General features: G+C 40.1%; 1 protein-coding gene across 3 annotated transcripts in view; it reads left to right on the top strand.

The window, feature by feature from the left end:
• LOC124788263 (zinc finger protein 143-like) overlaps nucleotides 1–12,206 on the top strand; it is a 118,345-nt gene that overhangs the window by 88,060 nt on the left and 18,079 nt on the right. For all 3 annotated transcript variants that reach the window (XM_047255467.1, XM_047255468.1, XM_047255466.1), the window contains exon 7: nucleotides 11,993–12,194. In XM_047255467.1, the coding sequence (XP_047111423.1) occupies nucleotides 11,993–12,194 (202 nt within the window). The remainder of the gene's footprint in view (nucleotides 1–11,992; nucleotides 12,195–12,206) is intronic.

The raw sequence follows: 12,206 nt of genomic DNA, 5'->3' as shown, positions 1-12,206 counted from the left end.
AGTGTTGCAACTCATAATGCAGAGGTTGGAGGAGTGGGCTACAGAGATGGGTTTTCAGTTTTCTGCAGATGAATGTGTGTGTCTTCATTTTAATCATGCTCATTGTCTTTTTAATTTACCTGAATGGAATATGAGGGGCACCAATGCACGTTTTAAAGGCTCAGTGAAGTTTCGAGGCCCCATCTTTTACTGCAAGTTGTCGTAGTTCCCAGACCTGAAAGCCAGAACCCAGAAGGCACTGAATATCTAAATAGTCTTAGCCACAGGACTTGGGGAGCAGAAAAGGTGCATCTGCTTCAATTTTTTAGGGCTTTCATGTGATTGCAGCTTTACTATGGAAGCACAGTATATGGATCAGCAAGGCCCTCTTACCTTAAGATTATTGATGCTATCCACCATGAGGGTAATTAGGCTGGAAGCAAGTGTTTACAGGGCCAGTGCCATACCCAGTCTCTGTGCTGAGGCTGGAGTCACTTAGTGTGGAGCAAGTACAACCACAACTCCTGGGTTTTAACTGCCTGCCACCATGGTTACTACAGAGGCCAAGAGTGATTTTAGATTTAGTGCAGTACAGGAGAGACTGCATTCCTACATGTGTGTTTAATACATTGTTTGTGACATTTCAGCTGAGGTCTGAAGCAGCATTTACAGGATTGAGACTCCATTAGTTGCTCTGTTATTTTTCTCAGTTGTTTCCTCAAGATCCAACTGACCCAAGACTTTACTGTCTTCAGTGTGGAATTATATGTGATCTTGTAGGCACTATAGCAGATGAGACATGTTTAGAGTGCTAAATTCCTTGGCTATTCCCATTCCTTGAGTGTCTTTCACTCTCTATAATGCTTGTACCCAGCGGATAAAGTAGTCTAGAATATCCAAGATGCCCTCCCGTGATCATGAAGGCTGGGGAAGGAGGTGTCTTCCACCGGGTGCCAGAGCACATGGGTATTGTGCTTAACAAATGGGCGGATGTTGCAGCCAAGGAGATGTGTTATGATTCTCACTTAGTTCTGTGTGCCATCCTTCTGCATGTCCTCGCCTCACTGTCCAGGTCATGCATCACTGGTGAGAAGAATGGCTGGAAGTGACATATAACAAGCTGTGTCTTGTTAACTCCACAACACAGCCATGGCAGCAAAGCAGACAAAATGAGATCCTCCTTACTCGTCTTTGCATAGGCCACAGCCTTACGATGCATGGTTTCTTGCTCTGGCGAGAGAGCTCTCCAAATGTGTGATGTTTGACTTGTTCCCTGAAATTTTAGGGTGCCATTTTTTGTGTGTTCTCAGATTGGCTAGCTTAGACATGTTTTTGATGAGCGATGAGCCAGCCACATATTTCTGTGAATCACTCTTAGTTTTCCTTTAGTCTTTTTGTGTTTTAATTGACAGTTTTCGCATATCTCCCAATTGTGGTGGTGTTCCCCATGTTGTGAGCTAGTGTGATTGAGCAAGTGATCATGGTTGAGACTAGGAGAAAGTGAGTGTGCCTTGTAGTTCTTCTGTCACATTTTCTATGTTCTAACAACATTTCTTTCCATTGATCTTCGTGTGTGTGCTGATAACCTCGAAGTTGAGTGCACCTAACCCACAAACACACAAGCACTTAAGTAGATAGTTGCTACGAGCTACCATAGGGAGAGGTTATACTCATCAATCTGAATAAATAAAAAGTTGGTTCCTTTTACTGACCCCTCGACCCAGATGTAGTTGGTGAAGGATTCAAGAAAAATTTGAGTGACATTTCAAATAGGTACCCAACTCTTGCAATTATAGTTGGGGTGACTTCAGCCTACCGTCAATATGTTAGTGAAAATTTGCGTTTAAAGCCACTGGTAGGCATAAAAATTGTCCAAAATTTTACTAAATGTATTCTCCGAAAATTATTTTGCACAGTTCAGGAGCCAACACGAAGTGTAAATGTTTGCAGTAACATACTAGCCTTCTTGACAACAAACAATCCTGACCAAATAGAGAGCATCATGACAGATACAGGGATTAGATGACTACAAGGTCATTGAAGTGAGACTGAATATAATAATATCCAAAACCACGAAAAAAATGCAAAATATAATATCTATTTAAAATAGCAAATAAAAATTCAGTTGGTGGCTCTTAAGAGACAGTCTCCATTCCTTCCAAACTAACAATGTAAACGTACACCGGGTGTGGGTTTAATTAAGAGAAATTGTAATGTATTGATGACAATTGAGGGATTCATACCCAGATCCTCCATTGTACACTAAACAGGTTAGGACTCTGTTGCAAAAGCAGCAAAAACGCCTGATATTTAAAAGATTGCAAAAAGATTGCTATTGATGTTTTACAGGAGCTTGAAATTTAGTGTGGACTTCAATGTGAGATGCTTTCAGTAATTTACACAGTGAAACTCTGTCTCAAAATTTGGCAGGAAATCTGAAGAGATTTTGGTCATATGTAAAGTAAACCAGTGACAATGCACAATCAATATCTTCACTATGTGATAGGAACAGCAATATTATTGTTGACACTGCAACTACAGTAGGCTTAATTAAAAGAGTGATCCAAAATTCCTTCACCAGTGAAGATACAGTAAAAATTTCGGAACTGAGATCAAGAACAGCTGCCAACAGTAGTCACTTAGAAGTGATAACCTTAATGTAGTGAAGCAACCTAAGTCATGTAATAAAGACAAATCTTCTGGTCCAGACTGTGGAGTATACTAATGTAATAGCTTCATATTTAACAGTCATGTACAACCACTTGTCCGGTGAAAAATCTGTACCTAAGGATTGGAAATATGCATAGATCACACCTATACACAAGGGAAGAAATAGAAGTAATGTGCTGAATTATAGATCCGTACCACTGATGGCAATTTGCGGTAAGGTTTTGGGTTGTATGCTGTGTTCAAACAATATGAAATACTTTGAAGAAAATGCTCCATTGACACTTGGTTGGCATAGATCCAGAGAGTATCATTCTTGTGAACAGAACCAGCCCTTTATTGGCACAAAGTAATGAGTGTTAGAGCCCGCCGGCTAACCGTGAGGTCTAACACGCTGCTTCCCGAGCAGGAAGGCATACTGGTCCCCGGCACAAATCTGCCCGGCAGATTAGTGTCGAGTCCGGTGTGCCAGCCAACCTGTGGATGGTTTTTAAGGCAGTTTTCCATCTGTCTTGGCGAATGTAGGCTGTTTCCCCTTATTCCATCTCAGTTACATTGTGTCGGCGATTGTGTCTGGGTACCTGCGCAAACACCGTTTCCACGTATAAACACGCCACCATTACTCTGCCATGCAAACATTTGAGGTTACACTTTTCTGGTATGAAACGTTTCCGGGGGGGTCAACTGGGGTCTGGACCACACAATAACCCTGAGTTCGGTGTGGGGTGGTGGTGGGGTGGGTGGACTGCTGTGGCCTGCTGTGGCTTGTTGTGGAGTTGTGAACCACTGAGGGCTACAATGGGACAAAGCCTCTCTGTCATTTCTAGGTCCCCATTTAATACAATACAATACAATACAATGAGTGCTATTGACATGGAATCTCTAGTAGTTTTCATTTTTCTATATTTCTCAAAGGCTTTTGACACCATTTCTCATAAGCTGTGTCTAGTCAAACTGTGTGCCTCAATTGTGTGACTGGGTTTGTGATTTCGAAGTCATCGAGTGAAACAGAAGTGATATTTGGCATTCCCCGAGAAACTGTACTGGGCCCTCTGCTGTTTCTAATATATGTAAACGATTTGGGAGACTAATGTGAACAACTTTCTTGGGTTGCTTACAGTTGATCCTGTCACTTTACTGCCTAAGTATAGTTATAAGAATATCAATATGAAGTACAAAATTATATAGACAAGATGTCAGTATGGTGCGAAGAAAGACAATTGACTCCAAACAATAAAAATTGAAAGGACCCGCACATGAGTACTAAAAAGAATCAACTTTAGGTTTTACAATAAATAGGTTTACAATAAATAGGTTGTTGATTCAACTAAACACCTAGGAATTACAATAATGAACAACTTAAATTGGAACCAAACACTGTGTTTTATTGGCAGAATACTTGGAAGAAGTAACAAATCTACTAAAGAGATTGCCTACACTACGTTTGTCATCCTCTGGTAGAAAAACGCTTGTCATCCTCTGGTAGAATATTGCCACATGGTATGGGATATTTAAATGATACGATTGATGGAGGACATTGAAAAAGTTCAAAGAGGGGTAACTCATTTTGTATTAATGCAAAACAGGAGGGAGAGCGTCACGAATATGGTACACGAGCTGGGATGGCAATCATTAGAACGAAGGCACTTTTAACTGCGGCGAGTTCTTTGTACAAAATTCCAATTTCCAACTTTCTACATCTACATCCACACAGATACTCTGCAAGTCAATGTGGGGTTTCCTGGCAGAGGGTACTCTGTACCACTACTAGTCATTTCCTTTGCTATTCCCCTCGCAAAAAGAGTGAGGGAAAAACAATTGTCTATATGCCTTCGTGGGAGCCCTAATTTCTTGTATATTATCTTCATGGTCCTTATGTGCAATGTATGTTGGTGATGATAGAATTGTTTGGCAGTCAACTTCAAATGCCAGTCCTCTAAATACCCTCATTTCCCATTTGACTTCCCAAAGCATCTCCGTAACACTTACGTGTTGTTCGAACCTACTGGTAACAAATATAGCAGCCCACCTTTGAATTGTTTCAATGTGTTCCTTCAATCTGACCCTGTTCGCATCCCAAACATTTGAGCAGTACTCAAGAATATGTCGCACCAGCGTCATATATGTGGTCTCCTTTACAGGTGAACTGTTCTTTCCTTAAATTCTCCCAGTAAACCAAAGTTGACCATTCACCTTTCCTGCCGCAGTTTTCACATGGTCGTTCCATTTCATATCACTTTGTAATGTTATGCCCAGATATTTAAATGACTTGACTGTGTCAAGTGGGACTCTAGTAATGCTATATCGGAAATTACAAGTTGCACTTCCTACCCACCCTCTCCTGTAAATGCAAAAATATTTTTTTGACTTCCATCTATATATGGAGGAATGACCCCATAATAAAATAAGATAAATCGGAGCTCACACAGAAGGATGTAAGTGTTCATTTTTCTTACATGCTGTATAGTAGTGGAACAGTCGAGAAATAGTCAGCAAGTGGTCCTGTGCCAAGCCTTAAACATGAATAGCAGAGTAGTGATTGAGATGTAAATGACTCTTCATCTACAACAAAATTTATCAATTGTAACCCAATCACATATGCACTATTCACTTAAGAAATTCATCTATGAATTAGGAGTTGTTAAATAGAAATAATTTCAGTTTGTTTTTAAAACAACACCGAAGCTCAAGGAAGGTGGTTAGATATTTTTATGCGGTATTCAGTATAACAATGTTCAAAGGAAGGTGCACTGTGGCCACTGAAGCTATAGTAAAATGCATTTAATGTGTTCACAGTTGTGACATTCATTCATTGATGAATTTTCAATGTTGTCATTCCATTATACAGCTGAAGGTTGTCCATATTTATTTCACAACAGCAGCAGCGCACACACGCACACACACACACACACACACACACACACACACACACACACACACATATATATATATCTGTGTGTGTGTGTGTGTGTGTGTGTGTGTGTGTGTGTGTGTGTGTGTGTGTGTGTGGGCGCGCGCGCGCTGCTGCTGTTGTGAAATAAATATGGACAACCTTCAGCTATATAATGGAATGTCTGCTTGTGTCTGTGTATGTGCGGATGGATTGTGTGTGTGTGTGTGTGTGTGTGTGTGTGTGTGTGTGTGTGTGTGTGTGTGTGCGCGCGCGCGAGTGTATACCCGTCCTTTTTTCCCCATAAGGTAAGTCTTTCCGCTCCCGGGGTTGGAATGACTCCTTACCCTCTCCCTTAAAACCCACATCCTTTCGTCTTTCCCTCTCCTTCCCTCTTTCCTGACGAAGCAACCGTTGGTTGCGAAAGCTAGAATTTTGTGTGTTTGTTTGTGTGTCTATCGACCTGCCAGCGCTTTTGTTTGGTAAGTCTCAATATCTTTGTTTTTAGATATATTTTTCCCACGTGGAATGTTTCCATCTATTATATATATATATATATATATATAAAGATATATATATATATATATATATAAAGATGATGTGACTTACCAAATGAAAGTGCTGGCAGGTCGACAGACACACAAACAAACACAAACATACACACAAAATTCAAGCTTTCGCAACAAACTGTTGCCTCATCAGGAAAGAGTTTGTTGCGAAAGCTTGAATTTTGTGTGTATGTTTGTGTGTCTGTCGACCTGCCAGCACTTTCATTTGGTAAGTCACATCATCTTTGTTTTTAGATATATATTTCCTACGTGGAATGTTTCCCTCTATTTTTATATATATATATATATATATATATATATGCATTGCAAAGTCTTATTTATCTGCTGAGCAAGTGGCTTTTAGTTAAAATGTCTCCCCTGTACGGGAATATACATAATGAATGTACAAGTGCAGGTGTTTACACATGAATGACGACATATGGAAGTTTGGGTCTTGCTGTAAAGCATGCTCAGATAGCTGAAATGGTTAAGGTGGTCGTTTGTGACAAGTGGGAAATCCAAGTTCGAGTCCTGGTCCAGCACAAATTTTCAGTGTTGTCATTCCATTATACAGCTGTAGGTTGTCCACATTTACAACTGTGAATATATTTCATGTAGATATTTTTATGTCTGTGTGCTTTCTTCCTTCCTGCGCAAGACTGAGGTTAAGTGGTGGATGATGGGGGCTATTTTTGTTCCTGGTGTTGTATTGATGTATGACACTATTATTTCCAAGTAATGCCAGATTCGTTCAGACAAATCTCATAAGAGAATAAATGTATGTAAGGGTATTGTTAGTAGTCTCGTGTTATGTTTTAAACAGCTGTCTGCATGAAATTCAATGATGAACACCAGATATTATTCTTATGGCATGTTTCTGTATAATGAATACTTTGTGTATGTTGGCTCAGAAAATTTTTCCATATGACACCAAGAAATGAAAGTAAACAAAATAAGCTAATTTTCTGATGCCTTCATCAACAAAACCAGCAATTGCACTTAGAGTAAATGTTGCTGAACTCAGGCTTTTGAAAAGATTGATAATATGTTATTTCTAATTCAAGTTATGATCAGTATGCAGACCCAGGAATTTTATGCAACCAGTTACATATATTTTCTTTCCCCTTACCGCATTGTTATTGATAATGATACACCTTACCTTGTGCAGAATTGTATGAACTACTTCTTCTTCTTCTCCTTCTTCTTTTTTTAGTAAGAAAGAAAGGTGCCTTTTACCATGAACCAATCAATATTGTCTTTGAAAATTTCATTGATTGTTCATTCTGTTGTTGCAGTACTGTTGGGCTTGAATATGATTATTGCATCATCTGCAAAGAGCACAATTTCTGTTTTATCAGTATAACATGGAAGGCCACTTACATACTGCAAGAACAGGAGTGTTCCCACAATTGAACCCTTTTGAATGCCAGTAGTAATTTGTCCCCATTCAGAAGGAGATTCATCATGAGAGATGCATCAGCTATTTAAGATAGCCATTTGCTTGGTATCAATTAAATATGAAGTGAACAACTTAGTTAAAATTAAAATTGTGATTGAGTTGGTGATGAGGTCTTATAAATGGAAAGCAACTTATTAGTTTTAGTCTTTAGTTTTTATATTTCTAGTTTGATTGCTGAGTGCCCCAATCATATGGAAATCCAATTTTGGTCAATTACATTGTCACAGAATCTTAAGAAAACTTTTAGAAATTAGCAGCACTTTGTAAAACTGTTTTAAAGTAGTAGACATTATAGAAAATCTGTTCCTATACCTGTTCTAAGATACGAGAAGTGATCGGAAACTAAGGTTACAAGGCTGATATTCCTAGATGTTTATCTCTTACGATGAAATTAGTAATTTGAGGTAATCCTGATACATGTGGTTGGCAGCTGTGCAGTTTCAGGGATCTGTCACATACAGCACTAGTTGTAGGTGACTCATTTGGAAAACTGCTCTCAAAGGAATCTGCTTAGTTATTCAATTTCTGTGGGCAGAACATGTAACCATGTCTGAAATCCATTGGTAGCTTGTAGAGGTTCACAGATAGACTAATGTCATGTCAGTATGTCAAAGAATGGTGTCGAAGTTCATTACCACTAGAGAAAATGTCACCAACAAGAATTACCATGGCTGACTGAGAATGGCATTAACAGATTTGAGCACAGCTTGCATGGTGGAGCTGATTCAGGACAATGGAAGGACCATGTTATGGCATGTGATGGTGGAATTGGGAATGTCGTTGGGAAGCATTTGTCACATTGTTCATGATATTCTGCAATGCTGGAAAGTTTTTTGCTAACTGGTTTCATGAAATTTGACCAACCAACACAAGGAGAAGTGCACAAGGACAAACCTTTAACTTTTGCAATGGTTCTCCGTGGAAGGGGCAGTTTCCCTCACAGCAGTATCATGGGTGACAAAACATGGATCCATCACTACACTCCCAACAGTAAGTGGTCATTAGTGGAGTAGAAACACACCTCCTCTGCAGAAAGGCAAAGAAGTTTGAGGTGACCGCCATCTGCAGGAAGGTGATAGCCACAATGTTTTGGGACATTGTGTCACACTCGTGGAGTTTTTGGAAAGAGGGAAGACAGTGACCACTGATTGATACTGTAAGACCTGGACATGATTGCTGAAAGTAGTCAGGAAGAAATACCCATTACTTCCAACTGAGGACATCATCTTCCTTCATGGCAAAGCATAACCTCATACAACCAAGAAGACCACAATGCTGTGGAAGTAGTTTCGCTGGGCCATCGTCAACCACCCCCCCACCCGCTGTGGTCCCAACCTCGCACCAAGTGACCTTCTCCTTTTTCCTCATTTGGAGGGACACCTAGGAGGCTGATGATTCGCTTCAGGCTAGAAGGTGGAATACTTTGCGATAATGTGGCTGAATGCACAAGGACAGCATTTTTACCAAGAGGTTGTATTCAAACTCATCCCAGAAAAATAACCTAATGTATGTACTATCAGTTGGCTGTATTGGTTGTCATACTTCATAGTAGATAATTAGCAAGTAATCCTTGATAAGTTTCGTGTAATATTCTGCACTTACATTCATTAAGTGACTGTTGTGTTATAAACTATTAAGGTTCCCATAATCAAATCTGAGTGACAGAGTGTGTAAATAAAGTTGCAAGACTGATTTTTTCCTGAGTAGCGGTGTGCGTGCAGACCAGTCTCACCACCTGCAGTGGGTGGTGAGGGCTGTTGGCTAAGTGAGCCAAGCATTGGCATTCGCTGGCAAAATTCTGGAGTCAAAACATTGAAAGTTTAGGTAGTGTCCGTTTCAAAACATCATCAAGAAATTGGAGTGTCTGAAATGCAGCAGCTCTTGGAGCAGCGGTGTTTAATCAAATTTTTGTGTAAAACTGGGAAAGACCAGTATGGAAACATTCAAAATGATTCAAGAGACCTATAAAGAATACACCTTGTCACATGCTGTGATTTTCATGTGGCACAAGAGGTTCAAAAATGGCCATGATGACTTGGAGGATGATGAACTCTGTGGAAGACCTTCAACAAGCAGGACTGATGAAAATCTGGCCAAAGTGAATCAAGTTTTAAACAGTGATCGACATCTCAGCATCAGAAAGGTTGCAGATGAAATGGGTTTGAATCACCAAACTGTTTCAGCTAGTGACAGAAGATATAATGATGAGAAAAGTGTGCACAAAACTTGTCCTTAAAGTGCTCTCATATGAACAGAAGAAGCAGCACTTGGCTGTTTCACAGGAAATGGTTGAACGTTTGCAAACCGAACCTAATTTTTGGACGAAGTGGTTACTAGTGAAGAGACCTGGCTCTTTGAATACGATCCAGAGTTGAAGAGGCAGAACTTGGAGCGGCACACCTCCGCATCACCAAAGCCGAAGAAAGCCCGCATGAGGAAGTCACGTGTGAAAGCATGCTTATTGCTTTCTTTGGTGCAAAAGGAATGATCCACAAAGAGTTTGTGCCTGCCGGACACACGGTCAATGGTCAGTATTATTCTGAAGTGGTCCGCCGTTTGAGGGATCAAGTGTGCCGAGAGAAGAAAGACGACTGGGTACTACACCATGACAATGTGACTGTTCACACCTGCTTCACTGTCACTGAAGTTTTGACCTGGTTCAACATTGCAATCCTACCGCAGCCAGCCTATAGCCCTGACCTTGCCTCCAGTGATTTCTTTTTTTTCCCCCGAATGAAGAGAGACCTGAAAGGTAAGCAGTTTGACAGCATTGCAGCAGTCCAAAAGGCTTCGGCGAGGATTCAGAACAGAATTCTGGTTAAGGAGTTCCAGGGGAGCTTACTAGCAGTTGAAATCTCGTTAGCACTGGTGTGTGGATTCTCAAGGCACCTATTTTGAAGAATTTTAGTCTGATGTATGAAAGTATTCAATAAATTTCATGTTCTGAGACAATTCTTGAAAGTTTATTTACACGTCCAGTCTGTTAGTGTTTTTCAAGGAACATGTAAAAACTATGTACGGTTACACTGATGTTTCCATTTGTTTCGTGTTTCCTGTGAGACTGAGTATGCATACTGGAGATTCCTTGCACTGCTAATCATTCGTATAAATGTTACAAGAGTTTCTTGTGAAATAATTCTGAAAGCATTCTTCATTGAGAGTTGCATGACTGTCATTACGGCTTTATGCTGTGCTGAATTTTTCCGTTGCACCAGTGTGGTCGGGTGCTTACTTGTTAATCATAATGGAGAAATGTTGTGTGTGTAGCTATTTTTAGATTTCCAGAAAGCATTTGGCACTGTGCCATACTGCAAACTGTTCATGAAGGTACAAGTGTACAAAAAAGATTCTCACATACTGGGGTGGCTCAAGGACTTTTTACATAATAGAACCCTGTATATTGTCATGAATAGTGAGCGTTCACTGTTTATATGGATATCATTAGGAATGCCCCAGGGAAGTGTGACAGGATAGGGTGAGCAGCAGTCTGCAACTATTTGCTTATGATGCTGTAGTACACTGGACTGTGTCATCTTTAAGTGAACATAGGGATATACAGGATGACTTTGCAGAATTTTTATTTTGTTTCATGAATGGGAGAGTGCTCTAAAAGTATGAAAATGTAAGTTAATGCAGTTGAGTAGGAAAAACAATCCTATGATGTTCAGATATGCTATTAGTAGTGTGCTGCTTGACACAGACATTGCAAAACAACCTGAAATGGAATGAGCATGTTGGGTTTGTTATGGGGAAGGTGAGTGTTCAGCTTGGCTTTACTGGGAGAGGATTTTAGGAAAGCAAAGTTTGTTTATATAGAAGACAGAGTATAGGACACTTGTGTTACGCATTCTTGAGTACTTCTCACGTGTTTGGGGTCTCCACCAGTCAGGTTAAAGGAAGGCACTGAAACAATTCAAGATATCTGCTCTTAGATTTATTATTGGCCAGTTCTATCAGCATGTGAGTATTATGGAAATGTGTGAACTCAAATGGGATGCCTTGGAGGGAAGAAGGTATTCCTTCAGCAAAACTCCATTGAGAAAGTTTAGAGGGCCAGCATTTGCAACAGACTAAGAATCTTCCTACTGCCACCAGCGTACATCTCACATAAGGACTGCAAAGATAAATAAGAGAAATCCAAGCTTATATAGAAACATACAAACAGCCATTTCTTTCCTAGCACCATTTGCAAATGGAACAGGAAAGGGATTACTGAGCAGTAGCCTAAAGTGTAGTGGCTTGCAGAGTACATATGGAGATGTAAATGTTATCACAGGTCAAAATATGGTTATCTGTCAATACTATCATTTTAGGTATACTATCATATATATATATAATGTGTGTGTGTGTGTGAGAGAGAGAGAGAGAGAGAGAGAGAGAGAGAGAGAGAGAGAGAGAGAGAAACAAGACTGTTTATTTTAAATGAATGCATGGCTTCAATTATTTCAGGTTCATGAACGAACACACACAGGAGACAGGCCATTCCGTTGCACTGTTCGGGGTTGTGATAAAGCATTTGCAACAGGCTATGGTCGGAAAGCCCATATTCGTACACACACTGGTGAGAAGCCTTACAGGTGTCCTGAAGACACATGCAAGAAAGCCTTCAAAACTTCTGGAGACCTTCAGAAGCACTTACGTACTCACACGGGTAAACATTATT

The sequence above is a fragment of the Schistocerca piceifrons genome, chromosome 3 (genome assembly GCF_021461385.2).
Source record: "Schistocerca piceifrons isolate TAMUIC-IGC-003096 chromosome 3, iqSchPice1.1, whole genome shotgun sequence".
Classification (NCBI taxonomy): Eukaryota; Metazoa; Arthropoda; class Insecta; order Orthoptera; family Acrididae; genus Schistocerca; species Schistocerca piceifrons.
This window is presented reverse-complemented; position numbering and strand designations above follow the sequence as displayed.